Source organism: Oncorhynchus keta, chromosome 7, assembly GCF_023373465.1.
Source record: "Oncorhynchus keta strain PuntledgeMale-10-30-2019 chromosome 7, Oket_V2, whole genome shotgun sequence".
NCBI classification, from domain to species: domain Eukaryota; kingdom Metazoa; phylum Chordata; class Actinopteri; order Salmoniformes; family Salmonidae; genus Oncorhynchus; species Oncorhynchus keta.
This window is the reverse complement of record NC_068427.1, coordinates 24,995,623-25,011,230: the sequence shown is the minus strand read 5'-3', so window position 1 is coordinate 25,011,230 and position 15,608 is coordinate 24,995,623. Positions and strand designations below refer to the sequence as shown.

At 44.4% G+C, this 15,608-nt stretch overlaps 1 protein-coding gene across 2 annotated transcripts in view; it reads left to right on the top strand.

Annotated features, from left to right (window-relative positions):
• The window catches only part of LOC118386196 (glycogen synthase kinase-3 beta), a 38,330-nt gene extending 28,233 nt beyond the window's left edge, over positions 1-10,097 (top strand). Inside the window, exons 4-11 of one of the 2 annotated variants that reach the window (XM_035773722.2) lie at positions 1,486-1,596; positions 3,173-3,303; positions 3,461-3,567; positions 3,900-3,997; positions 4,208-4,315; positions 6,453-6,639; positions 6,918-7,016; positions 7,181-10,097. In XM_035773722.2, the coding sequence (XP_035629615.1) occupies positions 1,486-1,596; positions 3,173-3,303; positions 3,461-3,567; positions 3,900-3,997; positions 4,208-4,315; positions 6,453-6,639; positions 6,918-7,016; positions 7,181-7,245 (906 nt within the window). In that variant the 3' untranslated portion in view covers positions 7,246-10,097. The remainder of the gene's footprint in view (positions 1-1,485; positions 1,597-3,172; positions 3,304-3,460; positions 3,568-3,899; positions 3,998-4,207; positions 4,316-6,452; positions 6,640-6,917; positions 7,017-7,180) is intronic. The other variant, XM_035773723.2, reaches the window with a different exon arrangement.
• Positions 10,098-15,608: the final 5,511 nt, after the last annotated feature.

Here is a 15,608-nt window from a genome sequence, read left to right as displayed (position 1 = left end):
TCTGCTCCTCCCCTCCGTTGTACGATTATGCACACCTGGCACTCATCATTACGCGCACCTGTTAGTCATTATGATTCACACCGGGACCCCATTACCATAATCATTTCCTCCCCTTTATATGTCACTCTCCCAGGTTCACTCAGCAGTTGGTATTGTTCTTGTGTACCGGGGTACTGCCTTATGTTAGTGTCTTGGTTTTGTTGTTTTATTAAAATGTTTCCTCTGCACCTGCTTCCTACTCACTGCCCCAACATTACAATATTTGAAATTCTTCATAGTAGCCACCTTTGCCTTGATGACAGCTTTGCACAACCTTGGCATTCTCTCAACCAGGAGTTCCCACATATGCTGAGCACTTGTTGGCTGCTTTTCCCTCGCTCTGCAAACCCAATTCATCCCAAACCATCTCAATTTGATTGAGATCAGGGGATTGTGGAGGCCAGGTCATCTGATGCAGCACTCCATCACTCTTGGTCAAATAGCCATTACACAGCCTGGAGGTGTGTTGGTTCATTGTCCTGTTGAAAACAAATTATAGTCCCACTAAGCCCAAACCAGATGGCAATGCTAATATCTTTATATGTCTTTGACAGGATGCCAGGCTCATGCTTTTTAACAGTGCTCTAGTCTTCCTAGTTGAATATGTACAGACTTGTAGTGTGAATTATTCTGAAATGAGTGCTAGTGCTCCCTCTCTCTCTCTGGGCTCTCTCTGTGCTATGTCTTTCTCTCTGTAAATCCTTTTCTCTCTGTAAATTATGTTGATGTGAGCACCATCACCTTAGCCTGTAAAAAAAACATTTATTGTCAGACTGGATGCCATGTCTTGGGGGGGTGTGGGTGTGTGCGTGTGTGCGACTGTATGTGTGTCTACGGTATGTGTGAGAAAGAGAAGGGTCAGTCCAGACAGATCCATTCTAGTAGACATAATTGTGTCAGATTGGCAGTCTCTTCAGACTCCATGATAACACTAGCTCACATGAACAGCCAGCTAGCTTCTCACGCTACAATCTGTCTCCTCTGGTTAGTTTGCTGACTGGCTCTGCTAACAGATGGAACAGGGAGAGGAGTCTAGTAGGTGAGAGAGAGAGGAAGCGGGAGAAAGTAGTGGAGGAGTGGAAGATGAGTGAAGTGGAAAGTTGAGTTGGGTTACATGGTACTCATAGACCTGCCGCTTCGCTCCGCCGTCCTTCTGGACACCTTCAGGGGCAGTATGGGATGAAGTCTGAGATCAGAGATGAGGAACGGCTGGCATGGGACCTCACGGCAGACTGTTGACCTCCACCAATCAGATCAGAGGAAGAGGGATTGAGTGGTAGGCTTGCTATAGGGGTGGGGTGCAGCGCCCATCCCCCTGGTGCCCTCGGCAGGAAATGACATCACTGTCTGCAGCAGTGAACGAGAGAGAGCGTCACTGATAGTCAAACAATAGTTACATTGTGCGTGTGTGTTGCCTAACCCCCCCTCTCTGCTTCTGTGTTACAGAAGGATGAGGTGTATCTGAACCTGGTACTGGACTATGTTCCTGAGACGGTCTACAGAGTGGCCAGACACTACAGCCGAGCCAAACAGACCCTACCCATGGTCTATGTCAAGGTGTGTGTGTGTGTGTGTGTGTGTGTGTGTGTGTGTGCGCGAGTGCACACTGTTTCCATCAAATGTGTCCTTGTCCTCTGCTCTACATTTACATTTACATTTTACATTTAAGTCATTTAGCAGACGCTCTTATCCAGAGCGACTTACAAATTGGTGCATTCACCTTATGACATCCAGTAGAATAGTCACTTTACAATAGTGCATCTAAATCTTAAAGGGGGGGGGTGAGAAGGATTACTTATCCTATCCTAGGTACTCCTTAAAGAGGTGGGGTTTCAGGAGTCTCCGGAAGGTGGTGATTGACTCCGCTGTCCTGGCGTCGTGAGGGAGTTTGTTCCACCATTGGGGGGCCAGAGCAGCGAACAGTTTTGACTGGGCTGAGCGGGAACTGTACTTCCTCAGTGGTAGGGAGGCGAGCAGGCCAGAGGTGGATGAACGCAGTGCCCTTGTTTGGGTGTAGGGCCTGATCAGAGCCTGGAGGTACTGAGGTGCCGTTCCCCTCACAGCTCCGTAGGCAAGCACCATGGTCTTGTAGCGGATGCGAGCTTCAACTGGAAGCCAGTGGAGAGAGCGGAGGAGCGGGGTGACGTGAGAGAACTTGGGAAGGTTGAACACCAGACGGGCTGCGGCGTTCTGGATGAGTTGTAGGGGTTTAATGGCACAGGCAGGGAGCCCAGCCAACAGCGAGTTGCAGTAGTCCAGACGGGAGATGACAAGTGCCTGGATTAGGACCTGCGCCGCTTCCTGTGTGAGGCAGGGTCGTACTCTGCGGATGTTGTAGAGCATGAACCTACAGGAACGGGCCACCGCCTTGATGTTAGTTGAGAACGACAGGGTGTTGTCCAGGATCACGCCAAGGTTCTTAGCGCTCTGGGAGGAGGACACAATGGAGTTGTCAACCGTGATGGCGAGATCATGGAACGGGCAGTCCTTCCCCGGGAGGAAGAGCAGCTCCGTCTTGCCGAGGTTCAGCTTGAGGTGGTGATCCGTCATCCACACTGATATGTCTGCCAGACATGCAGAGATGCGATTCGCCACCTGGTCATCAGAAGGGGGAAAGGAGAAGATGAATTGTGTGTCGTCTGCATAGCAATGATAGGAGAGACCATGTGAGGTTATGACAGAGCCAAGTGACTTGGTGTATAGTGAGAATAGGAGAGGGCCTAGAACAGAGCCCTGGGGGACACCAGTGGTGAGAGCGCGTGGTGAGGAGACAGATTCTCGCCACGCCACCTGGTAGGAGCGACCTGTCAGGTAGGACGCAATCCAAGCGTGGGCCGCGCCGGAGATGCCCAACTCGGAGAGGAGGATCTGATGGTTCACAGTATCGAAGGCAGCCGATAGGTCTAGAAGGATGAGAGCAGAGGAGAGAGAGTTAGCTTTAGCGGTGCGGAGCGCCTCCGTGATACAGAGAAGAGCAGTCTCAGTTGAATGACTAGTCTTGAAACCTGACTGATTTGGATCAAGAAGGTCATTCAGAGAGAGATAGCGGGAGAGCTGGCCAAGGACGGCACGTTCAAGAGTTTTGGAGAGAAAAGAACTAACGTGTGCATGTTCTCCTGTGTGTGTGTTGTAGTTATATATGTACCAGTTGTTCAGGAGTCTGGCCTACATCCACTCGTTTGGGATCTGCCATCGGGACATCAAACCCCAGAACCTGCTTCTGGACCCCGAGACGGCCGTGCTCAAACTCTGTGACTTCGGCAGGTCAGTTTAAACTATGTGAAAAAATCTGCAGTTCTCATTAGCTTTGATGATGATGATGATTATGACAGTGATGGTCATAACATGGTGACGATATTGATGAGTATGATGATGAAGAGTGTGTGACTGACAGTATGTTGTGCTGATGTTGTGTCTCCAGCGCTAAGCAGCTGGTACGTGGAGAGCCCAACGTGTCCTACATCTGCTCTCGCTACTACAGAGCCCCCGAGCTCATCTTTGGTGCCACCGACTACACCTCTAGCATAGGTAGGCTAACTGCTAAACCCCCATTTAAATTAATATAATTACACCTCTAGCATAGGTAGGCTAACTGCTAAACCCCCATTTAAATTAATATAATTACACCTCTAGCATAGGTAGGCTAACTGCTAAACCCCCATTTAAATTAATATAATTACACCTCTAGCATAGGTAGGCTAACTGCTAAACCCCCATTTAAATTAATATAATTACACCTCTAGCATAGGTAGGCTAACTGCTAAACCCCCATTTAAATTAATATAATTACACCTCTAGAGCCTCTAGATCAAGTATGCAAATCACAACATCTTCCTGTTTATGCTCCGCCACCTCTACAGATGTGTGGTCAGCTGGTTGTGTGCTAGCAGAGCTGTTGCTAGGGCAACCAATCTTCCCCGGCGACAGTGGAGTGGATCAGCTGGTGGAGATCATCAAGGTACTGAAACCTGCCTGTCAGTTCTGGTGTTTGCCACCAAATTCTCTCTCTTTCATCGAATGAAAGTTGTCTCTCTCGCTCTCTCCCTGTTGTTCGCAATTGACCCTCTCTACACGGCTCACGCTCTCTGTCATCTTCTCTCCCTCCCTTGTCTCTTCCTCCCCTTGTCTCCACCTCACCCTCTTCTCCTCTGCTGTCTCTGTGCTATAGGTTCTGGGGACCCCTACACGGGAGCAGATCCGAGAGATGAACCCCAACTACACTGAGTTCAAGTTCCCCCAGATTAAGGCACATGCATGGACTAAGGTGAGTCAACAGGTACAGGAACTATTTTACTACTCTACAATCCACTCCCTCCCCTAGCATCATTTCTCTGTGCTCGCCTCGTCAGCCTGCCAGGCATTCATCTCTGCCATCCCATTAAATCTGTATCCCCCAATTCTGAAAATCAATTCACCTAGGAACTTCATAATGGGCCCCACCTAGATCTGTAAGGATTGGATAGGTGTAAGCAATATGGTAACAACTCCATCTATCCAGTAGGCTAGCTGGGGTTTCTACCTAATTGCTTACAACCATCAGGTTCTTTCTAATCTGCAAGGGCACATGAAGAAGTCATCGGGGCCCGGTTTCCCAAAAGCATCTTAAGGCTAAGTTCATCGTTAGAACCTTCGTAGGAGCATCGCTAAATCTCAGAGCTGTTTACCAAAACCACTGTTATTAACGTTGCACTTGAAAACGCTCGTAATCTAACGCCTGCCTCAGACCACTCGTAGAACAGCTAAGTGTGTTGTTAGATGCTTTTTGCCCTCCCGCATCACTTTACACACAGAAGATCTCTGCTAAACATAGAATCACATGGTTTATCGTCTCTCCGTGGCCACCGATAACTGCAGAACAAAGTTGATTACGAATACAAAGTTACCAATGTCTTTGCAATTGATACAAACAAGCAACGTATAAAACGATGCTTCAAATGAATGACTGCATTCAAATATAAACAGTAGGCTATAGGCCTATTTCAATCATATTGAAATAATGTACATTTCATGCTCAATTCATTGCTATGTGTAGGTTATTGTCTGTAATTTATCTTAATATATTTCATGATGTGTAGCCAAAGGTGGGCAATGTGCCGATTTGGTGCATTTTATTGGGTGAGCATTAGAATAAGCTGTCTTCGATTTGCAGCCGTAGGTTTTAATATCTCTCTATGAGCTGATTCGTCGTCAGTATTGTGAAATATTTATAATGTTAAAGAATGATTTAAATGTAAAAACTGATCCTACAGTATCGACATATGCTCCAACAACGTACTTAGCGATCGTTCTCTATGCGTGGTGTTTTGGGAAACGCATGTTACATCATCTGTAGGAAAGATGCATCGTTAAAACACTTGTGAGCCAAGTTCCATCACTATTGGGAAAACGGGCCCTGGTCAGGTCAGTGATAAATTCAACAAAGGGAGTTAGGAAAGAGAACATTGCACAGTATTTGAACAAGGCCCAGCCCTGCCCACTGCTCCAGCATTGGATAACCCCTTAGCCAATAAACAGGCAGTGTTTTAGAGCAGGTCCTCATGGTGGCGTTCCAGACTCCACCTTGTGGTTGTTCTGTAGTACTGCAGCCCCCTAGCCACCCAGTCTCAAATCAAATTGTATTAGTCACGTGCCGAATACAACAGGCGTAGTAGACCTTACAGTGAAATGCTTACTTACAAGCCCTTAACCAACAATGCAGTTTTAAGAAAATACCTAAAAAAAAGTCAGAGATAAAAATAACAAATAATTTAAGAGCAGCAGTAAAATAACAGTAGCGGGGCTATATACATGGGGTACAGAGTCAATGTGCGGGGGGCACTGATGTAGAGGTAATTGAGGTAATATGTACATGTAGGCAGAGTTATTAAAGTGACTATGCATAGATACTAACAGAGAGTAGCAACAGCGTAGAAGAGGGGGGCAACGGAATTAGTCTGGGTAGTCATTTGATTAGACGTTCAGGAGTCTTATGGCTTCGGGGTAGAAGCTGTCTAGAACTAGAGTCTCCTACCCTGCCGCTGTAGGGCTGGGCCCTTTACACTTGAACTGGAAAAATATAAAGGACAATTTATGGACAAACTATTTCAATATAATTTATCCAAGCGTACTAACCCCAATAGTTAAGTTTATACTATATTTATGTATACCACCCTCACCTTTGTGATGACCTCAGTCAGTTAAGATAATATCTGTAAGATAGGAAGTAATAATGACATTCTCCATTTCATATCAATAAGCAGAAATGTATAAATTGATAACTGAAATCCATAGTCTTCACACCTCTCTCACATCTGCTATCATGACAACATCTTTGTGTGCATGATACTATCTTTCAATTGAGTGGTTAACTGATTCCAGTCTTGTCTTTGTGATTGGCTCCTTGACTCTTGTCCTTGCGTGTGATTGGTTGCTAGGTGTTCCGGCCCCGTACGCCACCGGAGGCCATCGCCCTGTGTTCTCGGCTGCTGGAGTACACGCCCACCTCGCGCTTCACCCCCCTGGAGGCGTGTGCACACTCCTTCTTCGACGAGCTGAGGGACCCCAACGTCAAGCTGCCCAACGGGCGAGAAAAACCCTCCCTCTTCAACTTCACCACGCATGGTACTGCACTCTGTTTTTTTTTACCTTTCTTTTCTCCCTGTTTCATTGGTACAGAGACTTGTTTTAGTGTTTGAGTTGACTGAAAGACACTTCTCCTTTATGTATAATGATGAGGTCTCTGTACTAATGCTACCTGCTGTCATCTCTGTGTGTGTGTGTGTGTGTGTGTGTGTGTGTGTGTGTGTGTGTGTGTCACCTGTGCTTGAGGTGTGTTTTGATGTATTAACCTGTGGTGGGTGTAATCTGCTGTGATCTGGTGTATCCTGTCTCTCTCACAGAGCTGTCCAGTAATCCCTCGCTGGCCAACATCCTAATCCCCGCCCACGCCCGCACTCAGGCCGCCGCCTCCACCCCATCCAACGCCAACGCCACCACAGGTCAGACCCACACTTCTTCATTCCTCCATCCCTCTCCATCTTCCCTTTATTTTTTTCTCTCTCAGGAACATTTCTTATTAAAACACCTGTTTTATCATTGATAAACATATAAATGGATGTGTAAATTAGTGAACAATCTTTGTCTCTCCTGTCCTCATCCCTAGATGGTAACAGCACAGATCGCAGCCCTAACACTATTACTGCCTCCGCCTCCGCCTCCACCTCCTGAACCCCCCCGCCCCAGCCAGGGGTGATGCCAGTGGAGGGATGATGACATGGCAGGGTTTAAAGCAGATGACAACTACAACAACAACTCTAAGTCACCCATCTAGGTGTTTGATTTCTGCAACCTACTCCACTGTGGACATCATTATTGTCTGTTAGAAGGAAGGAGTGGTGGGGGACAGGGGTGGCTGATGAAATATAAGAGTATTCATATATAAACGTACCCTATATACACAATACTAGCCTGCTAATGTTTCCAAGAGGACAATCCTACGTATCAAAGTAGTTAGCTGACCCCACACCCTCCTCTTCCCTGTCCACAATGAAGCCCACCCCCCACACACACACACACACACACACACGCTCATTCACACAAGGGATCAATCCCTTCCTCATGCCCTCTCCATAACCCACCCCTTCATGTTCTCATCACTTACCTCTGACCCCCTGCTTGGGATGTCTACCCTGGCTCCTCCTCCTGTAGTGCATGGCCTGAGTAAGGTTAGGAGTGCCTAGAGTGACCTTTTACCGCTGCATTGACCTCCATACTTCTGCTAATTAGGCATAAGACACACACACTTAACATTCTTACAAACACACCCCATGCATGAAGGTCCTGATATATGTGGACACGGATGTCAGAGGTTTGCTCTGGGTTATTTTGAAACGGTTAGCGAACAGTTCTATTCTGTTTTTATTTTTGTTTTATATTCTCTGGGCTCGGGTTGGGTGGGATCATTTAGATTGATATGCGTGACATGTCTGGTTCTGTGTGCTTGTGTTATATATATATATATACACACACAGTTTATATATTATGTTGCATTATGTACAAAAATATATATAGATATATGAAACTTCAATGGCTCAGAATCCATAACGGTAAGTTGTTGGCTCACAGAGCAGGGGCAATATTTGCTGCTGCCTAAAGACATGAAGAGGCAAGGTGGTGGGATCTCTATTGCTGGAAAAATAGTCTTTTTTTCAGCAGTCCCTTTACTATTTCCCTGTGTGTCATCATTGGTATGTTAAGGCTGTAGACCGGACCACGTGTTGCTCTATTCCTTAACTTTCTCTCTCCATTGATCATGTCACTGTGTAGTAGTGCTGTCAGTTTCTAGGGGATGCCTCCCCCACACCTGCTCTGTCTTTACATGAAGACATTTTAAAGTCATGTATACTTTTCCTTCAACTCATGTGCCAAACTCCAGATCAACAGCTAGCGTCTACCCTCTAGGCACTTGATTTGGAATTTCAGACATGGTTTCTGGTGTTCTTATCTCGGCCTCTGTCACTCCTGGCTCTCTCTTATTGTGACCACTGACTCAGTGTTTGTCTAATATTAATCTGTTGGTCCAACGTTAATTTAACGTTAGTCTAGCGTTCATCTCTCCACCTGGACCACACAACCACCTCACTGGTACAGGCTCTGAGTCGAGTGTCTTACTTACCCAGACATATTCACACAGGTTCAATATGACAACACAACTACACAATGTGTATATGTACAGTTCATACGCCCCTCACCAAATCCTGACTTATGTATGTTGTATTTTATGTTGTGATTGTGGTATGTGTATATATGCAGACCCATGTACTGTTTATGAGCAAAAACAAAGATATGGGAGAGAAAATAAATGAAAATAAGAAAAAAATCAGGGCAATATGTTGGAGATTGTAGATGATAATGATGCTATATCTAGCCGTATAGTTCAACCTTTACCTGTACAGTACAGTAGATAACAAGTGTATTATTGTAACAATAACTAGTCATGTATAGTGTATCTATAGTTTGGAGTGCCTTTGCTTTCATACACCTTCGCCTTGCCCCCTCACTTCCTACCCCCTTCCACAACATGACCTTGCATCCCTCTTAGGTGCCGTTTAATGACTTGCTGCCCCCCTCTGAGCTCAGTTTCAGTCTAGCGTTGTACCAATGTTAGATCAACTTTAGCATTTTCTCTTTCTCTGTATGTACACATTCTCCTTGGTGTCAACATGTCTTATTCATCCTCTGTTTTCCCTATGTTAAGGTTATGACAAATCTGTAAAAACATACATATATTGTTCGAGATTATTGACCTGATTTGAAGCAATGTTTGCTTGAGTTAAATGTTTATGATTTCACTAGGATGCACAAATATTTTACACACACGCACACTGTATCCAGGGTTTAAGTATGGGAATGATTGTCTTTTTAGATCAACAGTGTCATATACATTAGAGTACAGTATGTATTCAGTCAAAATGTTGCTTCTGGTATCAAAGCCATTAAGCCAATTGATGATATTGATTTTGTGACAAGCCATTCTCAGAGGAAATGCAGTACATTCTTTTCCTTCCCTCCCTCCGTCTGAGAGATATTCAGTATCACCCAAGGGGTTTGTCATGCCTCACACCCGTCCCGCTTGCTGTAATATTTGCTTTCATTGACGCGTTGCTCTCTATCCCATCACCAGGTCTGTGACCACTCCCCAACTCCAGTTCAACCAGAGTGAACCATGTCAAATCACACCAAAACATTTTCAAACAGTTACCAAAAAAAAGAACAAGGATAGTGGACTATAAAATATACAGACTATGGCTTCGCACACACTCTTGTGGCAGAAGAATATGCTATCTGGATTTAAAGAAAAAAATTAAAGATAAAAGCCCTGTATAACAATACTACTAGTACTACTTGAATGCCTCTGTTTGTGACTGACATTTTTATTTCATTTTGAAATATTTGTTTTTATTCTGTGAAGGTATGCTAAATGTTCACCCCTGTAAATACTTTCCCTTGCGTGCCCTGAGGAATAGTTCCCTGGTACTGTCATTTGCATTAAATAAAGAGTAGGATAGCCTGGAAATGAACTAGTCTTTGCCTCTGTCCGTTTGTTCTCTCACTGTGTGTGTGTGTGTGTGTGTTTGATCCAGTGGCAATGCCCTGTTGTGATGTCTGGTATAGAAACAAGTATGTTCAGTAGAACAGCAGGCTATAATGACCAACAGCCCAGTACATGACTTCCCATCCACTTGATCCAGCCACACATTCTACACTTCTGAGATAGTCAAACTTGCTCTTTATTTGAGGGTTAGATACAATAGAGCATTTCAGGTTGATATGACAATTTAAATATAAAATTCATTTTTGGTCACATTTGTTTTACATATAACAGCTTTCCAACAAAAGAGCGTAAGGCTAAGGCCACACAGACATTCAAACGCAAATGCATTTTTGTCGGTCAAAAGTTCTACTCGTCTCAACTGTTTTCCAGACATCTTGTGTGTTTTTTGACAGATACTCATCTGGGTTGTCCATCATCTACTAACGGATGACTTTCATTGAAAAATTGTCACAATCAGTACATTTCAGTTACTATACCCGAATAGAAGGACAGCCTGAGGAACTGTAGACCAGAGGTTATCGGTAGGCAGTGCTGGTCACAAGGCGGAGGTCCAAGGTGGCGAGTGCTGGCCATGAGTGTGACTGCAGCCCTGTGAAAGCTAGTGTTACACCACACAGGAAGATAAACATTTATGACAGAAAACAACATTGACCCAACACTCAAAGCCAAACACATGTCCATGTACTGTTATTGTCAAGAAAACACAACCCAACCTTCACAGAATGCATGTACCTACATTTGTAACATTCTTCATCACATAAGATTTTCTATCACTCTTTGATTCTAATTATTTTCACACACAGTTCTGCAATGAGGGTCAATTGATATGGAATAGATCAGGGGTAGACAACCCTGTTCCTGGGATGCCACAGGTACTGCAGGACTTTGTCTACGTACCACACCAGACCAACTGAGCTCATTGATCAGTTCAATGATTGACTAAATTCAACACACCTGGTCTTCCACGTTGGTTAAATGAAAAACATGAAGTGTATGCAGCACTCCGGTACCAGCGTTGCCTACCCCTGGACTAGATTGATGATTTTATCTCACATTTAACACTGGAATCCATAGTGGTGAAACTGCCACGTCCATTTCGCAATATTACCATAACAAATACGTTACTTCAATATTTTTTTTTTTACTATGATACTGGATGCTCATTTCTTCAAAACAAAAACACTAGTGCCACTGGGGTGGCCAGTGGCGATGTTTCGCCTATCGCAGATCTCATCTTTCTGGAGGCACTTGACCAGATTTAAGGAATGAGATTACAGCAGCCAATTAGTGTTTTTCATAGTAAACAAAATCACTCCTTAAATTCTGTAGGAACAGGACACAGATAAATCCCTTTGAATACACATCATGTACTGAACAATGTCCTTTGTGCATTCCTGTATAAGAGGATTTTGGATTAGTGCTTTAAAAACAAGTATGAGTCTTTGACAATTGTTTTGAATTGGCAAAATGCATACCAGTAATTGAATTATGGCTAATAGAAAAATTGAAAAAACATACAAGCATGCACACAATGAATATGAAACGCATAGCTCTTTTTTAGGGCATTTTCACAAACAGTCATATATTTGAATTAAATAAAAGCTTAATTCTTGCCACATAGGCAGTTTTACAGATCTTTGGATCCTTGGTTAGATGTCTCTGTTGATCCCTGTTACATTTATTTGGGCATCCATCCTATATCAGTCTGAGGATGGAGGATTTAGCTAGCTGTCAAAGTGATTTTGGCATACCTGTTGATGCCTGTCTGTGTGCGGCTGACTCAGGGGTCCTTGCTGACCACCTGCAGGATGATTGGGTCAAATGAGTTGTCTGGCTGGATGTCCAGAACCTGCAGGACCTGGTTGGTATACTCCTCATTCACAGTCCTCATATCCGTCAGACACACCAGAATGTTAGGGTACAGCAGGCTAGGGGAACAGGACGTCACTATGAAGACATAGCATCACTACCCACTGGTCACAGACGTCAATTCAATGCCTATACCATGTGGGTTCAACATCATTTTATTGAAATGAAGTGGAAAAAATGTTGATTCAACAAGTGTGTGCCCAGTGGGTAGGCGCGTTATCCATGGAATACTTTATGACACATGACTCTGTCTGGGGAGGAGAGGAAGAGGGAGATTTGGGAAGGGGTGGGAGTGAGGAGGGTGAGAGAGGGGGAGACAGAGGGTGGGGGTGGATAAAAGGGGGAGAAAGAAAGTGAAAAAGGGTTCCGAGGGAAGCGGTACAGAGAATTGAGAGGATGGGGTGTGTAAGGTGATAGAGAAATTTGAAATAATAGACAAGAAAGAGAAAGTGTGGGAATGGGGTAAAAAAAAGAGAGACATGCAAGAGACAGGGTATTAATGACCTACAGTCTTGTGATGTGATAAAGAAGCTACGTCAATCTAATAACCCTCACTATGGGCTAGATTCAATCTGCGCAATAGCGTGATTGACATTTAAAGTCAATGCTTCTACGTTCGCGTAGACTGCAATCACATGAAAGGCTGCATGTTGGTTTAATCTGAAATGACTTTTACATTTCAACCACGTTACAATAGAGATCTTCCAGGCTTTGGATTGAAAAACAAAAAGGAACACATCCATGAAATCCTGAGTCAAGCACTTGGCTACATGGTACACCAGAAACATCCGTGAATCATCCATGCCTTCATCTTCTCTCAGATCGACTATGGCAATGCACTGTTTGATGGCCTCCCAGCCACATCACTATATAGGCTCCAACTTATCCAGAACAGTGCTGCCAGGTTCCTGGCCAGGACCAAGAAGTCAGACCACATCACCCCGATCCTGGCCCAACTCCACTGGCTACAAGATCGGCTACAAAATCCTCCTGCTTGTATTTAAAGCCTTGAATGGATTTAGCTCCACCTACATCAGCGGCCTCATCTCAATCAGCAAGCAACCTAGCACTCTCTGCTCAAGCCACTCTTTACTGCTTCAAGACCCCAAAATAAGCCTTCTGAATATGGAGGACCGAGCCTTGTGCTCCTTGCCAATCACCTATTGAATGCTCTCCCTGACCATCTGAGAGCTCCCTCTTTTAAAACGGGCCTTAAAACCAACTTCTACAGAATGTATTTTTTATAGTGCTAGTCCCAATATAAAATGTATTTAACACCTAGCCCAGTATTGCTATTTTATCTGCCTTGATTCTAAATGTGTTTTTTTTTGCCAACGGCAACGGTAACCAGGAGGCTGTTGTCCTCATCAGAGCCATCTATAACCTCATGACGAGCAGCCCAATTCTGATCGTTTGCCACTAATTGGTCTTTTGACCGATCAGACCAAATCTTATGCCAATAATTGGGCATAATATCAGAATTGTGCTGTCTGTGTAAACGCAGTCATGGAGACGTAAACAAACAGATTGCCTGTTGGAAGGGGAGGGGATCATTAAAGTCACCCTAAGGCTTAGTTAAATTAAAACATATGGCTCTGTGTCATGTCCATGATATTCTTATTACTAGCTTCTCCTGTTAGTGACAGCAATATATTTGCAAGAGCAATGAGGCTGCTAGTCAGGTGAGTAAAGATCTGTCTCCATGTACCTTCGCCAGTCTTAGACCTCTGACTAGTCTGCATGGAACAATGACTACCTGTGCTGGTTAACTGTGGTGTGGGTTGGCCGGTCAGGCTAATGATAAACACTTACTGTACAGTGCAGTCGGAAAGTATACAGAACCCTTGACTTTTTCCACATTTTGTTATGTTACAGCCTTATTTTAAAATGTATTAAATTAAATAAAAACAAAGGAATCTACACACAATACCCCATAATGACAAAGCAACAACAGGTTTTTAGAAATTCTTTCTAATTTATTACAATAAAAAGTCATCAGGCACTTTGCTATGAGACTCGAAATTGAGCTCAGGTGCCTCCTGTTTCCATGCATCATCCTTGAGATGTTTCTACAACTTGATTAGAGTCTGTAGTAAACCCATCTGTGATAACTGAAATTGATTGGACATGATTTGGAAAGGCACACGCCTGTCTATATAATGTCTCACAGTTGACAGTGCATGTCAGAGCAAAAACCAAGCCATGAGGACGAAGGAATTGTCCATAGAGCTCAGAGACAGGATTGTGTTGAGTCACAGATCTGGTGAAGGGTATCAAAAAATGTCTGGCGCATTGAATGTCCCCAAGAACACAGTGGACTCCATCATTCTTAAATGGAAGACCTTTGGAACCACCAAGCTTTTCCTAGAGCAGGCCGCCCGACCAAACTGAGCAATCGGGGGAGAAAGGCCTTGGTCAGGGAGGGGACCAAGAACCCGATGGTCACTCTGACAGAGCTCTAGAGGTCCTCTGTGGAGATGGGAGAACCTTCCAAAAGGACATATATCTCTGCAACACTCCACCAATCAGGCCTTTATGGTAGAGTGGCCAGACGGAAGCCACTCATTTACATTTACATTTAAGTCATTTAGCAGACGCTCTTATCCAGAGCGACTTACAAATTGGTGCATACACCTTATGACATCCAGTGGAACAGCCACTTACAATAGTGCATCTAAATCTTTTAGGGGGGTGAGAAGGATTACTTACCCTATCCTAGGTATTCCTTGAAGAGGTGGGGTTTCAGGTGTCGTCTGCATAGCAATGATAGGACTCCTCAGTAAAAGACACATGACAGCCCACTTGGAGTTTGCCACGGCACCTAAAGACTCTCAGAACATGAGAAACAAGATTCTCTGGTCTGATGAAACCAACATCGAACTCTTTGGCCTGAATGCCAAGCGTCACATCTGAAGGAAACCTGGCACCATCCCTACGGTGAAGCATGGTGGTGGCAGCATCATGTTGTGGGAATGCTCAGAACCTTCCAACACTACAACGACCCTAAGCAAACAGCCAAGACAACGCAGGAGTCGCTTCGGGACAAGTTTCTGAATGTTCTTGAGTGGCCCAGCCAGAGCCTGGACTTGAACCCGATCAAACATCTCTGGAGACCTGAAAATAGTTGTGCATCGATGCTCCCCATCCAACCCAGTAGAGCTTGAGAGGATCTGCAGAGAAGATTGGGAAAATCTCCACAAATACAGGTGTGCCAAGCTTGTAGCGTCATACCCAAGAAGACTCAATGCTGTAATCGCTGCCAAATGTGCTGAGTAAAGTGTCTGAATACTTATGTAAATTTGATATTTCAGTTTTTTATTTTTTATAACTTAGCAAAAATCTTCATAAACCTGTTTTTGCTTCATCATTATGGGGTATTGTTTTAAGATTGATGAGGGAAAGGGGGCAGATTTCTGTAAACTATATTCTTCCCTCCATCAGTCCTCCTCCTCTTCATCCTCCTGCTCCTCCTCCGCCCCTTCAAAAGAACAGGAGGAAGAGGAGTTAGTGGTAGAAATGGAGTGTGAGGACAACAAGTTATTTATTCTTCTAGTCAGAACTCTTATTCATCAAAGACATGGGGTTGAGGCCTCTGTCGATGGGCTGA